The following is an 18,734-nucleotide window of genomic DNA, read 5'->3' as shown; positions in this document are numbered from 1 at the left end:
TCAGTTTGCATGGTATGCCCATGTTTAACATCCTATTACTTTCCTAGATCAATTATTGAGTGTTTTTTGTTGTTTGTTTCATTTTTGATAAAGGATGCTATATGATTCATCAATTAGTTATTTATTATTTATGTATTGTGGACCTGGTACTGTAGTCCTGTAGAGATAAATAAATAGAGTATTACCATCAGGGAGCTTTATGGTTTATAAATGATAAGACAAAACTGACGAAAGTAAAACAATTGGAGAGTGGTTATTCAGAAACTCAGAGAAAGGAACAAGTAGAATATTCAAGAACGTACTGAATGAACAAAAAGTTTCTCAAGATGAACCTTGGAAAGTGAGACAGGGCAAGCCAAAAGCATGAAAATTATAGAGAAGAAAATGAGCAGATATGTTTACAGGACAATGAGGAGACTAGCCTGATTCGCCACGTTTCCTTTTCAAAAATACATCACACATCTATCCACTTCTTTCCTTTTCTTTGCAATGACCCTGGTCCAACTCACTCTTTGTTCTCATCGAAAATAGTGTAATACTAGGACTGGTCTCCATCTAAAGTTCACAGAGAGACATCTTAATTTTTTTTTTTTTTTCGTCTACTTTAAAATCCGAGCATATCAGCTTCCTGCTCAGTTCGCAATGAATGGCTTGTTGTTGCCCTGAGAATGAAGCTGTAGCTGTTCTTTCCTGGACATCAAGGCCCTAAATGATTTGGTCTACACTTGCCTACCTGGTCTTTTCTAACACTGTAGCCATTGCTCATTCCACTTCAATCTCACTGCAATTTTTGTTTCTGGAATCAAATAGTAATTCTTCCATTGGAGAAAAATGAATATCAGTCACAACATTTGCTTAGCACTTTACAGTTACAGTCAGTGTTCTTGATTCAATCCTTACAAAAACCCTACCCAGAGGGTATGATTCCCATTATAAAGATCTTGAATTCCAGAAAGGGATCACAGGTAATGTGACTATCAGAGTTGTGACTCAAATTTATATCTTTTGGCTACTATTCCAAAGAGGAAGAAAAATATTTATATTTTTATTAATGATATGTAAAATGTGGATAAGAGGGATGAATGAAAGGTGATTTCAAATATTAAAGCTTGAATTAATGGTGAAATGATGGTATCAAGACAATATATATAAGACCTGGAAAGAAGTATAACAGGCAGCTAGTCCAGTTAGCTTCTCCTTAGAAGCTGCAATAGGACAGATGCTGTCTACTCATGGCTCCTCCACAATTCAGCTGTGTGAATTTAGACAAATGATTTCAGCTCTCTATGGCTCAGATTTCTTCTCTGTAAAAGAAGGACAAAATTTTTGTGACCTTGGGTTGGGCAACAGTTTCGTAGATACACCACCATAAGCATGATCTGTAAAAGAAAAAGAAAAACAAAAAGATCAATTGGTCTTCATCAAAATTAAGAATTTCTGTTCTTTTAAAAAAAAAAACTGTTAGGAAAATTAAAAGGAAAGGCAAAGACTGGGAAAAATATTTGCAGATCACATATTTGATAAAGAACTTATATTCAGAATATATAAAGAACCTTCAAAACTCAATAATAAGAAAATAAACAACTCAGTTTAAAAAATATTTGAACAGAAGAAGATATACAGATGACAAATAAGCATGTGTAAAGATGCTAAAAATCATTAGTCCTTAAGAAAATGCAAATTTAAACCACAATGAGATACCAATACACACACTAAAATGGCTAAAATTAAAGGTTGTCTGTACCAAGTGTTGGAGCCCTCACGGCAGGGTGGTTAAGAGCTCTGTTGCTAACCATGAGATCAGCAGTTCAAATACACCAACCACTCCTTGGAAATCGTATGAGGCAGTTTTACTTTGTCCTATAGGGTCGAGTCAAAATCGACTCAATGGCAACGGTTTGGTTTTTTTACCAACTGCTGGCAAGGATGTGGAGAACTAAAATGCTCATAAACAGCTAGAGGGACTGTGAAATAGTACAGTCACTTTGGAAACCATTTGGAAATTTCTTAAAATGTCACTCAGCCATTCCACTCCTAGGTAGTTGTCCAAGAGAAATGAAAGCATATATTCATATAAAGACTTGTGCATGAAATATGATGACAACTTTATTTGTAATAGGACCAAGCTAGGGAGAAAATGACCATCAACAGATAAATGGATAACAAATTGTAGTATACTCACATAATGGAATACTAATTGGCAATAAAAATGAATGAACTACAGCTATACACAGCCATATAGATGAATCTTAATAATTATGCTAAGTGAAAAAAGCCGGATAAAAAAGAGTACATACCGGATAATTCCATTTATTAAAAAAAAAAAAAATCTATGAATTGCAAACTAATCTATAGTGACAGAAAGATCAGTAGCATCCTGAAGATGGGAAAGGGGAGAAGGAGAACAAGACGAGAGAGGAAGGAGAGATTACAAAAGAACATGAAACTTTTGGGAGTGATGGATATGTAAATTATCTTTGCCACTCCTTTGATTTTGTTACATGATGTGGCAAAGGCAAAAGGATTTTTCAGATGTAATTAATCTCCATAATCAGTTGATTTTTAGTTAATTAAAAGGGAGATTATCCTGGGTGAGTCAGGCCTAATCAGGTGAGCCCTTTAAATCTGGTGATGAAATTAATGTTCTAAAACTTAAATCTATTGGTGTTTGTACAACTGAAAATTTACCCAAAACTCATCCAACTATACATGTAAAATAGGTGAATTTTATTATATTTACTTTTACCTCAGTAACTTTTTTTAAGTTAATGTGAAAATGCCTCCTTGTCAATGAGATTCTAGTAGCAGAATTTAGACTCAAGGTAAGGTTGTGAGATGGAAGTTATTTCCCCAGAATTTGCAAACCAGACACCTGTTTGTAACAGTAATAGTTTGGAGGCAAAACTGAAGGTTTTATTCAGGTGTCACACATTTCTTTGGCTTAGTGCCTTCTCTGGACTTTATTACCTAATTAGACTCCCCTTCCCTGAGTTTTCTGTTTTCCTATGTATTGAAAACTTAAATAAATGGTAAGATTCAACTCTTCAACCGTTTAACCCTTTGCATGTTCATTAGGGATATTAGATAAAATATTATCTGTGGCTTCCTTAGCACCGCAACAGAGAGTTGAGTAGTTGCAGCAGAGACCATATATGGCCTGCAGAGCCTAAAATGTTTACTTTGGGGCCCTTTAGAGAAGAAATTTGTTAATCTCCAATTTGGAAAAAATAGAACTCATTCTTTCTACATATTAATATATTCTAAATAGGAAGGCGGAAAACCCTGGTGGTATAGTGGTTAAGTGCTATGGCTGCTAACCAAAAGGTTGGCAGTTCGAACCCACCAGGCACGACTTGAAAACTCTATGGGGCAGTTCTACTCTGTCCTATAGGGTTGCTATGAGTCAGAATCGAGTAGGCGGCAACAGTTTTTTTTTTTTTTTTTAAATAGGAAGGAAACAAAGAACATAGTTGATGTGTACACACTTCTTAGAAAATTTAATAAATAATATTTGCAAACTCTAGTTTAACTGGCTTGCTACCGTATCATAGCTTAAATGTGTATAAAACCATTAAAATTAGCAATTTTTATCCAAAGTACACTCCTTACTAAATATATACATATGGAGAGAGGGAGAATTCTTTAATACCATCAAATATCTGGCCCCTGTTCAAACATCCCTGATAATTTCTAATTTTTTGTTGTTGCTTTTGTTTTGTTTTATAGCTTGTTCAAATCAAATCCAAATAAGGCAGCTATATCCCTTAAGCCATATATATTTCCCCTCTTTCTCTCTCTCCTCAATTTATTCATTTATTTATTTTTAAGCAGTCTGGACATATTCATGTACCACTTCCCATTGTCTTGGTTTTGCTGAATGCATCCATATGGTGTAGCCTAACAGGTTTCTCTCTTCCCTGTATATCGTATAAATTGTCAGTTAGACCTAGGGGCTTCATCTGATTCCGGATTTCTTTTTGGCAGAATTCCTTCATAAATGATGTTCTGTATTTCAGTCAAGAGGCATGATGTCTGATTATCTGCATTTTGCAGTGTCAGCATCCATTGGGTGATTGCCTCAGTCCACTGCTCCTCTGGGGTTGTAAAGTGGCAATAGTCTATATCCCCTCCTGTTTTATTAGTCGAAATAATTCTAAAAAGAGAAATATTCCATCATCAACTATTTAGTTACACAGAGGAACAGCTTATATAGGTGAGATAATTTTTTTCCCCCTGTATTTAAAGATTTTCAAATTAATGAGTCGGACTTCAGCATCCTGCAAAAATGACCTGTTAGGAAGTTTGGGTTATTAATTTTTTAACCATTATAATGAAGTAATGAACTTAAACATCTTTGAATTGTTTCAATTCATTACAGTTATTGAATCTTCACATTTCCCCATATTTGGGCAGTGAGGCTGTCTTCATGTTGGTGCCTTTGAATTCTTTGGAAAAGCCTCTAGCTGTCTTTGATTGCTTCCTTGCTTTCTGGTATGTTCTGTGTTCATCATTTTCCTCCATGAACTTGGATTCAAATGTTTCTCCAAAAAGCTTTGTTTCCTTTCAGTGAAAAATGATGTTTAAAGACATCATGCTTGGTAAAGTAGAGGGTCAGTGAAAAAGAGGAGTACCCTCAACAAGATGGATTGACACAGTGGCTACAACAATGGACTCAAGCTTAAGAACGATTGTGAGGATGGCACAGGACAGGGCAGTGTTTCATTCTGTAGTATGAAGGGCCCGCTATGAGTCGGAAATGACTCGAAGGCACCGAACAGAGACTACAGTCTTAGCAGTAGGGATGCTCACTGCTACTTAGCCTGTCATAGCACATAGATATTTTCAGTGCACAAAGCCGGAAAATGTTTTTTTCTAAGATAACATACATTGTGGGTAGCACTAATACCCTAATCAAATTTAATACTACAGAATTTTTACTTAACCTTTACTTAACCTCATCAAACACATCTTTTTCTACTTTCTCACATGCCAAAAATCCCAGTTTTCAGTAGGACCAGTATGATTACACATTTGCTTTATTCCAAAGGGACACTCTCAACAGTCTCCAGTTAACAATACCAACACCACTACAAACAATATGATTACTGAAAACAATTTAAAGAATTTTTTTTTTTTGGTGCCATTTTTGTCCTTTTAATCCCTGGGTATGTACATTCAATAAGGAACCCTGGTAGTCCAATGGTTAAGCTCTTGGCTGCTAACCAAAAGTTCAGCAGTTTGAACTCACCCACTGTCCACCGGAGAAAAGCTGTGTCAGTCTGCTCCTGTAAAGATTACATCCTAGGAAACCCTATGGGGGCAGTTCTACTCTACCCTATAGAGTAGCTATGAGTTGGAATCAACTACATGACACACAGCAATGATAGCAACATGCACATTCAAATTATGTTTTAAAGTCACTGGTTATGCCACTAATGTGATATACAATACATGTATTTGTTTCATTTTGCTTTCTACTTTGAGAAATTAAAAAAACATTAATTTAGTTTTAAATTATATATATCTTTTTAGTCATCTAAAATTCATGTACAGAACGAAGTCTACTTAATCTCTATACCTGATTCCCTTTCTTCCATATAGATCACCAATTAAATATTTTTATAGTTTTGTCTTCCTTTTTAAAAAATAAAGGCAAATATTAAAATTATGCATTATATATGTGTGTTAGAAAGAACAACAAAAACAAAACACTTGCCCTGAGTCAACTCCAACTCTTGGCATCCTGTGCCTGTCACAGTAGAACTGTGCTCCGTAGAGTTTTCAGTGACTGATTTTTTTGGAAGTAGATCACCAGGCCTTTCTTCTAAGTCTTCCAAGGTGCCTCTAGGTAAACTCAAACCTCTAAACTTTCTGTTAGCGGTTAAGTACATTAACTGAACTACTCAAGGACTCAGTTAGAAAGAAAGGCCTGGCGATCTATTTCTGAATATCAGCCAGTGAAAATCCTATGAATCACAACGGTCTGTGAGGTTGGCACTAGGCTGGATAGTGTTTTTTTCCATTGTGCAGCAGGGTGGCCATGAGTTGGAGACCAACGTGAGGGCAGCTAACAACATCATATGTGTGTGTATGTATGTATGTATGTATATTTTCCCGTTCTTATATAAGCAGTAACATATTGTTTATATTTTTTCTTGCCTGCTTTTTTCATTTAATATAACCTGAGGATTGCTTCATAGTTGTATATAAGGATATTCTTCATTTCTTTTTATAGCTGCATAGTACTCCATTGTGTAGATAAACCATCATTTATTTTACCAGTCCCATATTGATGGACATTTGGGTTTGTTTTTTTTCTTTGTTAAATAGGTTCTAATGAATAGTGTGGTGCATACTAATCTTTGCATTTGTTTTTGTCCAGCATGTCTTCATATTCCTAGAAGCAGGATTGCTCAATCAAAAAGTAAATCAATATATAATTTTGCTATATATTGTCAAATCCCTTTCCATACTGATTGTACCATGTTGCATTTCCACCAGAAATGTATGAGATGCTTATTTTCCCAGTCTCTCCAATAGGGTATGTTGTCAAACTTTTGGATTTTTGCCAATTCGACAGTGAGAAAAGGTATCTCATGGTAATTTTAATTTACGTTTCTCTAAGAAAAGCTGAGCAACTTTTCATTGCTTTAAAGCCACTTGTATTTCTTATTCAATGAACTACCCATTCATATTCCTAGTCCATTTGTTCTATAGGGTTGTGGTCTATTTCTTGTCAACTTTTAGAAGATTTTTATATACTAGGGATATTGACACTTTGTCTGTGGTAGAAGTAGCAAATATTATTCCCCATTTGACATTTATCTTTTTACTTTGCTTCTGGGGTTATTTGACATGCATCAGACTTTTAAGTCTATTTCTTTTGTTTTTTGTTCAGTTTTTTGTTTGTAATCAAATTTATCAGTCTTCTCCCTATTGCTTCTGAATTTTGAGTCAGTGGAAAAGCTTTCCTCAGTCCCAGATATAATAAAGAAATTCAGTCATATTTTCTTTTAGTACTTCTATGACTTTATTTTTACCTTTACATCTCGGATCCATTTGGAAATTAGAATACGTTTTAAGGATGATCCCAATTTTATCTGGCTATCCAGTTATCCCAACCCCACTTATTAAAAAATCCATTTTTTTCCCTCACTAATTTGAGATATCTCCTTCATCATATACTAAATTGCCACTTGCATTCTTGAAATTTCTATTCTGTTCTATTGGTTTATCTGATCATCTATCTTGTTTAACCCTTACGTTGGTGTCTAGTTTATTTTCCTTTTACTACTGTCTCTACTACTCTTCTATACAACTACCACTAAGAGCACTGCAATGGGTTGTGTTTTTTAAAAATTAAGTATATTCACCTATGTTACTTTATTTTCACCACATACCTGTAGGTAGGTAGGAAGGGTTCCATTGTATCCTTTTATAGACCAGGTTTGTAAGCTTTGCCTCTGCTCCTGTAGTACCTGATAATAACTTTACCATTTCACTTATCACATTATATTAAAATTATCTTTTATGAATACAATTAGAATTCGGTAGTACAAAGGGTTAACTTGCTCAACTGCTAACTGAAAGTTTGGAGGTTCAAGTCTACCAAAGGTATCTTGAAAGAAAGGCCTGGCAATCTCTGTCCTAAAAATCAGCCATTGAAAACCCTATGGAGCACAGTTCTACTGTGATACACATAGGGTTGCCATCAGTCAGAGTCAACTAGCCAGCACTTTGTTTTGGTTTTGGTGTCCTATAAATACTTGGAGTATGGTAAGTGTTCAATCAATGTTTGTTGTTGTTAAACTGAGTAAGAAAACAGAGACATAACTCAATTAAATGGCTTGCCCAAGATTTCTCAGAAAATGGCTAAAGTGGAACCAGACCCAGTCATCATTTTTCTCAGGCTAGAGGTCATTCCATTGTATTGCACACTGAGGCAGTGAAGCACTGAAAATATTATCCACAGAATCTCCTGTTCTTGTTTCTCAGAGCTGTGTGGCCTGTGGACCACAGCTTAGCAATACATACCCTCCTAGTAGTCTGTGGAACAGGTTCCATACGCAGAATGAAGTCTGAGAGAGATTCTTGGTTAGCCTTGAGGAGCAAAAAAGAAAAAGGAAAATGTTATTATAATTTTTTTCCTGAAAGAACACTTCGGCATTTTCTAGAGTGTATAATTATCAAATAATTTGGGAGTGTTATGAATTTATATATATATATATATATATATAATATATGTATATAACTATTCAGCATCCCTTCATTTGAATTCCAATATCTTACTTGAAAATATATTCATCAGAATACAGATTTATAAAATCAACTGTTTATTGCAAGCCTATTGTAGTCTATATATTACATATATGAACATGTGAGAAGGGAGGAGGTGAATTTTCTTTGGATATTAACAAGAAAAAAACTTCATAAAATGAATATTTTGCTTTTGGGGGGAGTTGTTAATTTTTTTCAACTGTTTGCAAGCTATAAGATCATCCACCTATGATGAAGTAAAATTCTGTCTTCCCTCTAGCAAAGTATATAATCTTTATTTTGGCTTCTCCCTCTCTGATGACTAAATTGGAAATACCTCAAAGCTGTAATTCAAAGCCATAGGTGACCTTAAAGAAATGATTTTTTATATGCTACCTTTTCTTTTAAGGTAACTTTTCAAATGTGGACCATGCATTCCATTACGTTTGGCTGTCAAGCACGGCCTTCATTTGCATTTCTTCCCACTGCTATAATTTTGAGAACTGGCAGGTGACCAAAGAAGAAAAAATATGCATCTACCATCTAGAGTGCAATGTAGGCTTTTTTATTATAATTAAGTAGCATAGATATTCATGATTAGATCAAGGTCAGAGGAACAGAACATCAGAGCCAAGGACTTAAAGGTAGAAAGAATAGAAAAATAGCTTTCTAAAAGTTTTTTTTTTTTCTTTTTAATAGTAACAGCTACAATCTTTGAGTTTTGCAATAAAACATTGAAAGTAGCTCATCTGTTTTATTTTAAAATGTGCATGCCTGGTGTGTTTTTCATGCACATTTAAACCAGAGCTTGAAGCCTCAGTTGAACTTTTCATTCCAGATATTTTTTCAACTTCCCATTTCTGCTCCTGGTGCAGAAAAGCAATTTGAGAATTATAATGACAGAGGACTTTTCTTGGCTCTGTCTACATGACAACCAAAATTATTTGTACAGAAGGCATGAGTTTTTTGTTAATTCTAATGGATTAAATCCAAGAAGATGATTTGATGTTTAGATGCAGGTATTTTCAGTAGGCTATCCCTTCTAACATTCAGTGGTGCCTATATGATTTCAGGTGACAACAGTCACTCCCTTGTGTGGACAGATTACTGTGCAGTTCCTTTTCTTGCCCTCTCTGACTTATTGTCTCATTCTTCATCTATCTGATCATTTTAGGTTGACTACTTTCCTGCCTTTTTTCCCTCTTACTTACAGCCTACCGAGCACATTGTCCACCTTTCCCAATCTCCTTGGCTAACTCCTCTCTGGTGGTCTCCTAGATGACGTGAAGCCCAAAAATTCATTTCAGGGTTGCCATCTCTCCTCTACCCACACACTTTCCATCACATAATCTCCTCTAGTCCCATGGCTTTTAATGTTCAGCTACTTACTGAAAGGCTGTTGGTTTGAACTTACTCAGAAGTGCCTTGGAAGAAAGTTATGGTGACCTGCTTCTGAAAGGTCACAGCCATAAAAACCCTATGGATCACAGTTCTACTCTGAGACACATGAGGTCACCAGGAGTCAGAACTGACTCAACAGCAACTGGTTTGATTTTTTGGATACATCAAACATTCAATTTTATATGGACCCCTCTCCTGATTTCAACACTCATATATACTACTTCCTATTTGACATTTTGACTTGGTTATTGAATACTCACCTCAAACTTCACCTGGCCAAAATTCAACTCCTGATTCCCTCAACTGCAAACAACTCCTTTGTTGTCTTCTCAGTATGCCACCAGCACTCAGTTAAGGGAAAAAAAAAGTAGTCAACCTCAAATCTTCTCATTTCTTCATTTCCCTTCCCACATCAGAAAATACTATTGGTTCTCCTGAAAATAAGTCATTCACAAAAGGACAAATATTGTATGGCCCAACATATATGAAATATCTAGGATAGACCAATGTATAGAGACCAAAGTTTATTAGTGGTAACCAGAAGTAGGTGGGAGAGAGAAAGAGGAAATCATTGCTTAGGGGGCACTGAGCTTCTGTTAAGAGTGATGAGAAAATTGAGTAACAGATGGCGGTGATGGTTGTGCAACATGATGAACGTAATTAATGTCACTGAATTGTACATGTAAAAGATGTTGAAATGGCAAATGTTTCATTTTATATATATACTTACCAGAATGAAAATGTATAATATATAAGTAGTATAGATCATGTTATGCTTCAGAATTAAAATGATTTCATTAAAAAAAAAAAACAAAAAAAACCCACATCTCATTCTGTTCATCTCTCTGTTGGTACTACGACTATCCTAAAATCACCATTATCTCTTGCCTGTCTCCCAGCTTCCTCTATGATTCCCTAAAATTCATTATTCACACGGCTACCAGAGTTCCAGCATAATCTTTTAAAAATATACAACATATTATATCTCTACTCTGCTTAAAATTCCTTAATAGTTTGCTATGATACTGAGGATAAACTCTAAGCTCTTTACTCTGGCTCCTAAGGTCTTGTGTCTATGCCCCTCTTGGACTTCATCTCCCAATCTTCTTTTCAGCTAACTGAGCTACTGCCTCAATGGCTTTCTATTTCCGAACGTCTCCCAGGTCATTTCTACCTTATGGTGTGCTTGGCATATGCTTCCTCTGGGTCTTTTTGCCTCCTTCTAGTCACGCAAGCCTCAGCTCAAATATCATCTCCTTAGAGGGGCTCCTCTACACTCTGTATCCACAATGGGTCTCTATCATATAAGCCCATTTTGTTTTCATCATAGAACTTATCTAATACTTTCTTGCTTGTATATTATCTCCTCCCAGCAGAAAGAAAACTGAGGGCTTTGTAGATCTTGTTCATTGCTGTATTCCCAGGGCCTAGAACAGTCTCTGGCACATAGTAGGTACTGAATAAATATGTTGGATGAATGAAGGATTACATGCACATTTGTTTGCCATCACTTATGTGCACTTGCTATACTACTGCAACTCGGGCTGAACCCAAAAAAGAATTATGAGAGTATAGAATTTTAAATCTCATTCACAGGTACAATTTTATTTGCTTTTCTAAATGAGTATTCAGTTGAAGTCAGTGCTTCTCAAATCCTGGTACAGGGAGCAGTGCTGGTCTATGAACTGTTTGCTATACAGAAACTGAGAGAAAACATTTAGAAATTTTTATAGAATGTTTATAGTAATTTTTTGTCTATTGAATCTAATAAAAACCAGGGCTTATATTTTTTGTTTGTTTATTTTATTTTTCAGGAATTTCATTTTTTATATTTCATAAATGTATTGGTTGGGAGAATTGAGAGTTTTTTTTTTAAGTGAATCCTTTAACACAGTTTGAGTAGTACTAATCTAACCTACCTTTCTCTAGAAATAATACGATAGTTATGTTTAATTGTTTAATAAAATGGAATGAACCAATTTATCAGGCATTAAAAGAAGATCCAAATTTACCTTGCAAAAAATATTGATGACAACAAGTTTACAAAAGAGAAATAGTAAGTTGCAAACATATTATATTCAGTACAAGCACCTGAACTTAAAAAAATGTGACAAGACTTCTGGCCAAAACGGAGGCTTAGTCAGACACATCACGCTGTCCCTCTACAGCAAACACCTGAGAAACCAAGTAAAACAGATCCCACTAACCTAGTGCCATCGAGTCGATTCTGACTCACAGATACAGAGGACAATCCTGGATCTCTGAGCATAAAATGAAAGGATAAAGAACTAGATTGAACACTGACGGAAAGAAGAAACTGACTAAAAACAGTGGACAAGAAGAGACAGAGCAGAGGGGCCCTGCCGGCTGGCCCAGCACAGTGTGGCCATCTTGAGACAAAGACAGCAGCAGTCATGGGTGAGGAGCACAGAAGGCAACTTCATGGAATTCCCAATAGGACACACAGTAACTATGTAGATATACCCCGAGTGAAATAAGGTTCCAATTAATTGCTGGCTGCGGCCAACAGGAAGAACCCAGGCAACCTCTCCTGGTGACCAGAGTAGCACACTTTCCTTCCTGCCACCCTCCTGGTGATTAGTGTCACAAACTTCCCCATCCCTGCAACTCTGACTGCTGGAAACCAAGGTATAAACCCACCCCTTCCCCCCAACCCAGCCCTTACAGCTACCTCCCTGCCTTGACTGCCACCTCCCCACCCTGACCACTACTTCCCCTCCTCAACTACCACCCCCCCATGACCCCACTGAGTGGTGTCAAGGTGCCCCGGTGCAGCACTGGCACTTGCCCCACCCCTCCTTTCCATCAACCCAGAAACTCGCACACCCACTTACCATTTCCTCCCCCTCCATCTGCCCAGCAAGAGGCAGAGGTGGCACAATCGCACACACATTCACCCACCACTCGCTCTCCTCCCCCTCACCACGCACATGTATGCAAATCCACCTACTCATGGCCCATGCCCCACCTGGCCTAGCAAGAGGTGGTGGCAGCGTGACCCCATGGGTACCTGCCCTCTGCTGCCCGCCATCTCTCAACCCTACCCCCCCCACCCCACAAGGGGTGGCAAGTACATGACTGTGCGTATGCTGGCTTGTCACTCACACCCTCCCCCCACCATGCGAGAGGTGGCAGCAGCATGATTGTTCATGCACCCACCCACCACTCACGCCCCCATCCAGCAAGAGGTGGCAACCATGCCCCCACTAGGCAGTCATACTTGCCACATGTGCCACTCACCCACTCAGCAAGTATCACTGCCCATTCCTGCACCACTGGGCTGAGAAAAGGTGGCAGCCAACACTCACTCAATATGCCCTCAGCCACCCCACAAAACCAGTGAACAGAGACCTGTGCTCACACACCCAGCTGCTACCCCACCCACCCAGAGACAGATGGCGGGCATTCAACTGTGGCCAGACTAGTGATCAGAGTAGCACTCCTGCCTATCCAGATACATCAAACCAAACATAACAAAAAATCAGGACATAGCAAACATACAATTAATAAATAAATATAATAACACCTTAATGCCTTGGAAACAACAGATAATATCAAATGACCTAAAGAAGCAGGAGAAGATGGCTCCAGTGAGTGACCAAAATAAAGAACCAGGAAACCTCCCTGAGGAAGAAACAGTAATGGAACTACCCAATAAGGAATTTAAAAGACTTACATACAAGGCCCTCCAAGAGATCAAGGAAAACACAGATAAAACTCTAGAAGAATTCAGGAAAACAATACGAGAACAAAATGACAAAATAAATAGAGAATTGGAAAAGCATATAAAAACAGCAACCAAAAATCCAGATATAACACTAAAATTTCAGAAACAGATAACACATTGGAAGGACAAAGGCATAGAATTGAAACAATGGAAGACAGAATCAGAGAAATAGAAGACAGATTACTTGGTACTAATCTATTAGAGGAACAATCAGAAAAAAGAATGAAGAAAAATGAAGAAAGCCTAAGGGTTATGTGGGACACCATCAAGAGGAATAATTTATGTGTGATCAGAATACCAGAACAGGAGGAGACAAAAAAAAAAAGCACAGAGAAATTTTTTAAAGATTTACTGGCAGAATGAAAGATGAGAAGATATCAATCCAAGAATCTCAACAAACCCCAAATAGGATAGACTGTAAAAGAAAATGTTCAAGGCATTTTATAATCAAACATCCCCAAACCAAAGACAAAGAAACTTGTGAGGAGCTCAGGAAAAATGAAATGGTTACATAGATTGATATGATCATGTGGTTCTTTTCCTTTGTTTTATTTATGTGGTGGATTACGTTGACTGATTTTCTAATGTTGAACCATCCTTGCATACCTGGTATCAATCGCACTTGGTCATGATATATTATTTTTTTGTTATGGTTTTGGATTCTATTGGCTAGGATTTTGTTCAGAATTTTTGTGCATACACTCATGAGAGATACTCATCTATAACATTCTTTTTTAGTGGTATCTTTGCCTGGCTTTGGTATCAGGGTTATGCTTGTTTCTCTTCCCATCTGAAGCAAAGAGGAGTGAAGAAAATCAAAGACTCGAGGAAACAATTAGTTCAAAGTACTAATGGACCACATGAAACACAGCCTCCCCTAGACTGAGCTCAGAAGAACTACATGGTGCCCAGTTACCACTACCAGCTGCTCTGATCAGAATCACAATAGAAGGTCCTGGACAGAGCAGGAGAAAAATGTAGAACAAAATTCAAATTCATGAAAAAGACCAGAGTTAGTGGTCTGGTAGAGACTGGCGGAACCCCCAAGACTATAGCCCTTAGACACTCATCAAACCTGGAACTGAACCCACTCCCAAGGATCACCTTTCAGCCAAATAGACAGGTCTATAGGGTTACTGTAAGTCAGAAGTGACTCAACGGCAATGGGTTTGGTCTTTTTTTATAAAGTGAACAATAACGCTCACAAGGAACATGCTCCTCGGAACAATCAACCATACAAGATCAAAATGGCAGCATTTGCCCGAAAACAAGGTCCAGAAAGCAGGAAGGGGCTGGAAAGATGGGCAAATGGAAATGAGGAACCCAGGGAGGAAGTGGGTAGAGTTCTGTCACATTGAGTGGATTGCAACTAATGTCACAAAACAAAATGTGTATAAATTGTTCACTGAGAAACTAATTTGCTCTGTAAGCTTTCACCCAAACCACAATAAAATGTTTTAAAAAAAAAAGTGAAGACATTGGGAAAAATACCTTTGGAAATAGCCTTTCATCCTACAAATAGAGTTCTTAATAATGAGGACTATTTGAAAACATATAGAAATTTAGATCAATGCTAATAATAACCCTACTGTCTACACAGCAGTTTTGCAATAGTTGAGCAGAGGGCAGGGTGATGAGAAGCACAGAGACAAGATTATAAGAAAATGTTAGGAAGTTAAGCCTCATAACCCAGGCCTGCTTAAATTCAGTCTCTAGTCTGTTCATCAACACACTCTCAGATCTCATCTTACTAAAACTTTAAGTAAACTAATTGAAATAGCTAGGAAAGTCTCATACTAGGGCAGTTCTTTTTGCAATAACAGAAATGTCCCTATTACTTGTTTACTAAGAAACAGAAGCCTTGGCCACTCACAGGAGCTTCTGTCCCCTTGGCCTTATTAGTCCCTGGGCCTTTCATCTGTGTCTGTCTACCTAAGGAGAGGCAATAGTGACTGTAGATATGAGCTCATCTCCCGTCAGCAATTATCCCAACATACTTCTGTATGACCTAAATGCATTTCACAGAGGCCACCAAAGAGCCGTGGATATAATCATTCTTGGTCACTACCAATTTGGGCTGGATTTGATTCAGTGACTTAGAGGTGAAAGGCTCCACATTCAATTACCAGGTCCCCAGTTTCCTCAATTAATCAAAGGCTGACATAATAGGTCCATTACAATGTTAAAGAAAAGATCAGATCAAATCAATATAACTACTCCATGACCATAAAAAGAAATATTAATAAATATTCTTTATTTAAATATAACAACCAATAATCTATGGCATTGAGATGAGTCCAGTTAGAATGCATTTCATCCTCAATTTTACTATAGGAAAGTTGAACATAATGGGAATGATGATCAAACTACACTTTGAGTTTCTAGAGTAGCCCTCTTTGGAGACCCTCAAACCTTTTCACGTTTATCTTACTATTTATCCTGCAATCGTGGTTTGGTGTCTATGTAACATGTACAAGGATTTATCTGGTCAAAGAGAGTGCTATGAAAAATTGTAAGAATCATGATGGCACAGCTGCACTACTCTAACTAAACGGAGGTCTCTTATAACGGAGGTCTCTTATCTGTCATTTTATCAGGAAGTCCTAATGGAGTCAAAGAAAAGTGGAATCTGAAAGAACATACAGGAAGCAACAATAAGGTTGCAAATCACTGGCAGTAAATGACTGCTAACATCTGAAGCAATAAAATGTTTCTGATACTAAAGCAATAACCATACAAACCCAGAGGAAACTACTTGAAAAGTGAAAAGCCAACTAATCCAATCTGAACTTTTAGTAACACTATCAACATTTATAAAGTCATTTGAAGAGTTCAAAGTATAACCTTATGTCTGAAATCCAAGGATAAAGTCAAAGCAGAGAATACATTTCCCGTCATCTCCATGTCAAGATAAGAAACCACCCTCTACCTGCCAAGTAAAATGAAGATTATTTATATAATGATTTATATGTAAAAAAAATAGTACTAGTTCTTTGTGTTAAGCATGTAAAAGAAAGTTCAGGCTATTTTATTCATTAATGAATTAAAGTCAGAGACTTCTGAGAGATTCTGAAATCCTTTACTTTGGTGTTTTATTTTGTCGCCTTTCTTCCCTTTTTAATATGTTCTCATTGATCTTACCTTTTTCATTTTTTATGTTAGCTGTCAGATAACACCTTGGGCTGGTCACCAAGATGCCAGAACCCTTGTCAGAAGCTTGTTCCTTTGAACAACCCCTTGGGTGCTAAAACTTTCTCAGTTACTTTACTCCCCTTTGCCATTGCAATTGTCATCTTTCTGATTGGCATCTTGGAAAATTTAAGAATAATTCCTTTACTAATACATAGTATCTCCAATTATTTGCAGGTTGTTCCTTCCTGACAACCTTTGGGGTGTTTGTTAATGCACTGAAAATATGCTGCCTACAATATTATCATCTTGCCAGAGATGTGACAAGCTGGTTAGACCATGCCAAGAAAAAAAAGGTGGCTACTACGGTGAGTTCCATGTGGAAGATGCAAAATTTTTCCTCATGCTTCTCCCCCTCTTCATTTTTCACCCCCTATACAGAATGTGTATTATGCAGGTAAGGGAGGCAATTAATACTAAGCCAACAACAATCAAGTGGTTGCATGTTAACATTACAAGTAAATGGTTATTGTCACCCCAGCAAGTCCTCCACATACATCCTCAGTCAGTCATTCCACAAATGCATGTAACTGTTGTTGCTGTTGTTTGGTCTCGTGGAGTTGATTTTCACGTTACAGCAACCCCGTGTGACAAAGTAGAACTGCCCTGTAGGGTTTTCTAGGCTATAATTTTTCTGGGATCAGATCGCCAGGTCTTTCTCCTATGGAGCTGGGCTCTAATTTCAAGAGCTAAGCAGGTTCAGGCAGACGTGTACGTGAGAAGTACCTGGGCACGTGTTGTTGATTTCCAATAGAAATAAAAGTGTTTGTTAGTAGTTACACAAGACAAACAATACATCAGAGTCATAAGGCTCAGGAGTAGCACACAAAAATATCAAATCTATAGGCAATTACAAAACCTCCTTTTAGCCAAAGGTTTTGCCCTCCTCCCTCATTAAACCTTTAAAAAGTGGTACTAACGAGTAGCTAAATTGGCAGATTTGAGTACCACCTCCACTGTACTCTGAAGTATAAGTACTAATGAGCAAGTGATTCTCTTCCCACCCACTGTATTAGTTCCTTAGTGAATCAGTAACTATGCTGTAGAGAAAGCAGAGGAAAAACACTAACCCAAAGTACATCTTATAAGTATATATGATTTAAGAAATAATAATGTGGTTATGGCCAAAGACTAACTTATTTATGAAGAAAAATAAAGGATCATAAAAGCGTTTGAATAAATTTGAGATTTTCTCCATTGGAATTTAGAAGGCCAATAAGTGAGTTGTATTCATAAATCACAGGACAATAGAGCTAAAAACCAAAACAAAAAAACTTAGGCAGGGAAAGATTAGTCCAAAGGACTAATGGACCACAACTACCACAACCTCCACCACACTGAGCCCAGAACAGCTAGGTGGTGCCCAGTTACCACCACCGACTGCTGTGGCAGGGATCACAGACAAAGTGGGAGCAAAATATAGAACAAAGTTCAAATTCACACACACACAAAAACAGCCTTGCTGGTCTGGCAGAGACTGGAGGAAACCCCGGAGTATGGCCCCCAAACCCTTTTAACTCAGTACTGAAATAGCTCTTGAGATTCACCCTTTAGCCAAAGATTAGACAGGTCTATGGGGCCAACAATAACGCATGTGAGGAACATGCTTTGTAGTTCTATCAAGTATACAAGACTAATGGGCATACCAGCCCAAAAGCAAAGATAAGAAGGCAAGAAGGGACAAGAAAACAGGATAAATGGAAACAGGGAACCCAGAGTGGAGAAGGAGAAAGCATTGACACATTGTGGGGTTGTCAACCAATGTCACAAAACAATTGTGTATTAACTGTTTAATGAGAAACTAATTTGCTCCGTAAACTTTCACCTAAAGCGTATAAAAAAAAAAAAAAAGAAGAAGAAGAAAAACTTGGAGATTAACTTACTCAACTACCTCATTTGTCAGAGAGGAAACTGAGGTTCAGAAAAATGAAGTGAGTGTTGTTTTGGGGGATTGGTCATCTACTTTCTGTAGTTAGAACAGAAATCATACGTGGAAATATTTAGCATCTGGCCCTTTTGCAGAAGATTGCCAACCACTGGTCTAGACAATGCATGAAAGCTAGTCTGATTTAGAAGATTCATCTCCCTCCTGACTCTCCAATAATAGCTGACACAAAAATATAGAATACAGCAGACAGCT

The 18,734-nt window shown here is 37.3% G+C and overlaps 1 protein-coding gene and 1 long non-coding RNA gene across 2 annotated transcripts in view; one reads left to right on the top strand and one right to left on the bottom strand.

The window, feature by feature from the left end:
• SLC15A5 (solute carrier family 15 member 5) overlaps positions 1-18,734 on the top strand; it is a 108,871-nt gene that overhangs the window by 19,255 nt on the left and 70,882 nt on the right. Inside the window, 3 exon segments of the mRNA XM_049884841.1 lie at positions 16,568-16,646; positions 16,772-16,885; positions 16,888-16,991. Of these exon segments, the coding sequence (XP_049740798.1) occupies positions 16,568-16,646; positions 16,772-16,885; positions 16,888-16,991 (297 nt within the window).
• Positions 1,083-10,153, bottom strand: LOC126075232 (uncharacterized). Its single transcript, XR_007517135.1, has 3 exons — positions 9,918-10,153; positions 8,035-8,100; positions 1,083-1,379 (listed from the first exon to the last, which is right to left on the bottom strand). It is a non-coding gene; the product is annotated as an uncharacterized LOC126075232 (long non-coding RNA).

The sequence above is a fragment of the Elephas maximus genome, chromosome 4 (genome assembly GCF_024166365.1).
Source record: "Elephas maximus indicus isolate mEleMax1 chromosome 4, mEleMax1 primary haplotype, whole genome shotgun sequence".
In the NCBI taxonomy this organism is placed as follows: Eukaryota; Metazoa; Chordata; class Mammalia; order Proboscidea; family Elephantidae; genus Elephas; species Elephas maximus.
The sequence above is the reverse complement of the archived record's forward strand: the minus strand, read 5'-3'. Positions and strand labels throughout refer to the sequence as shown.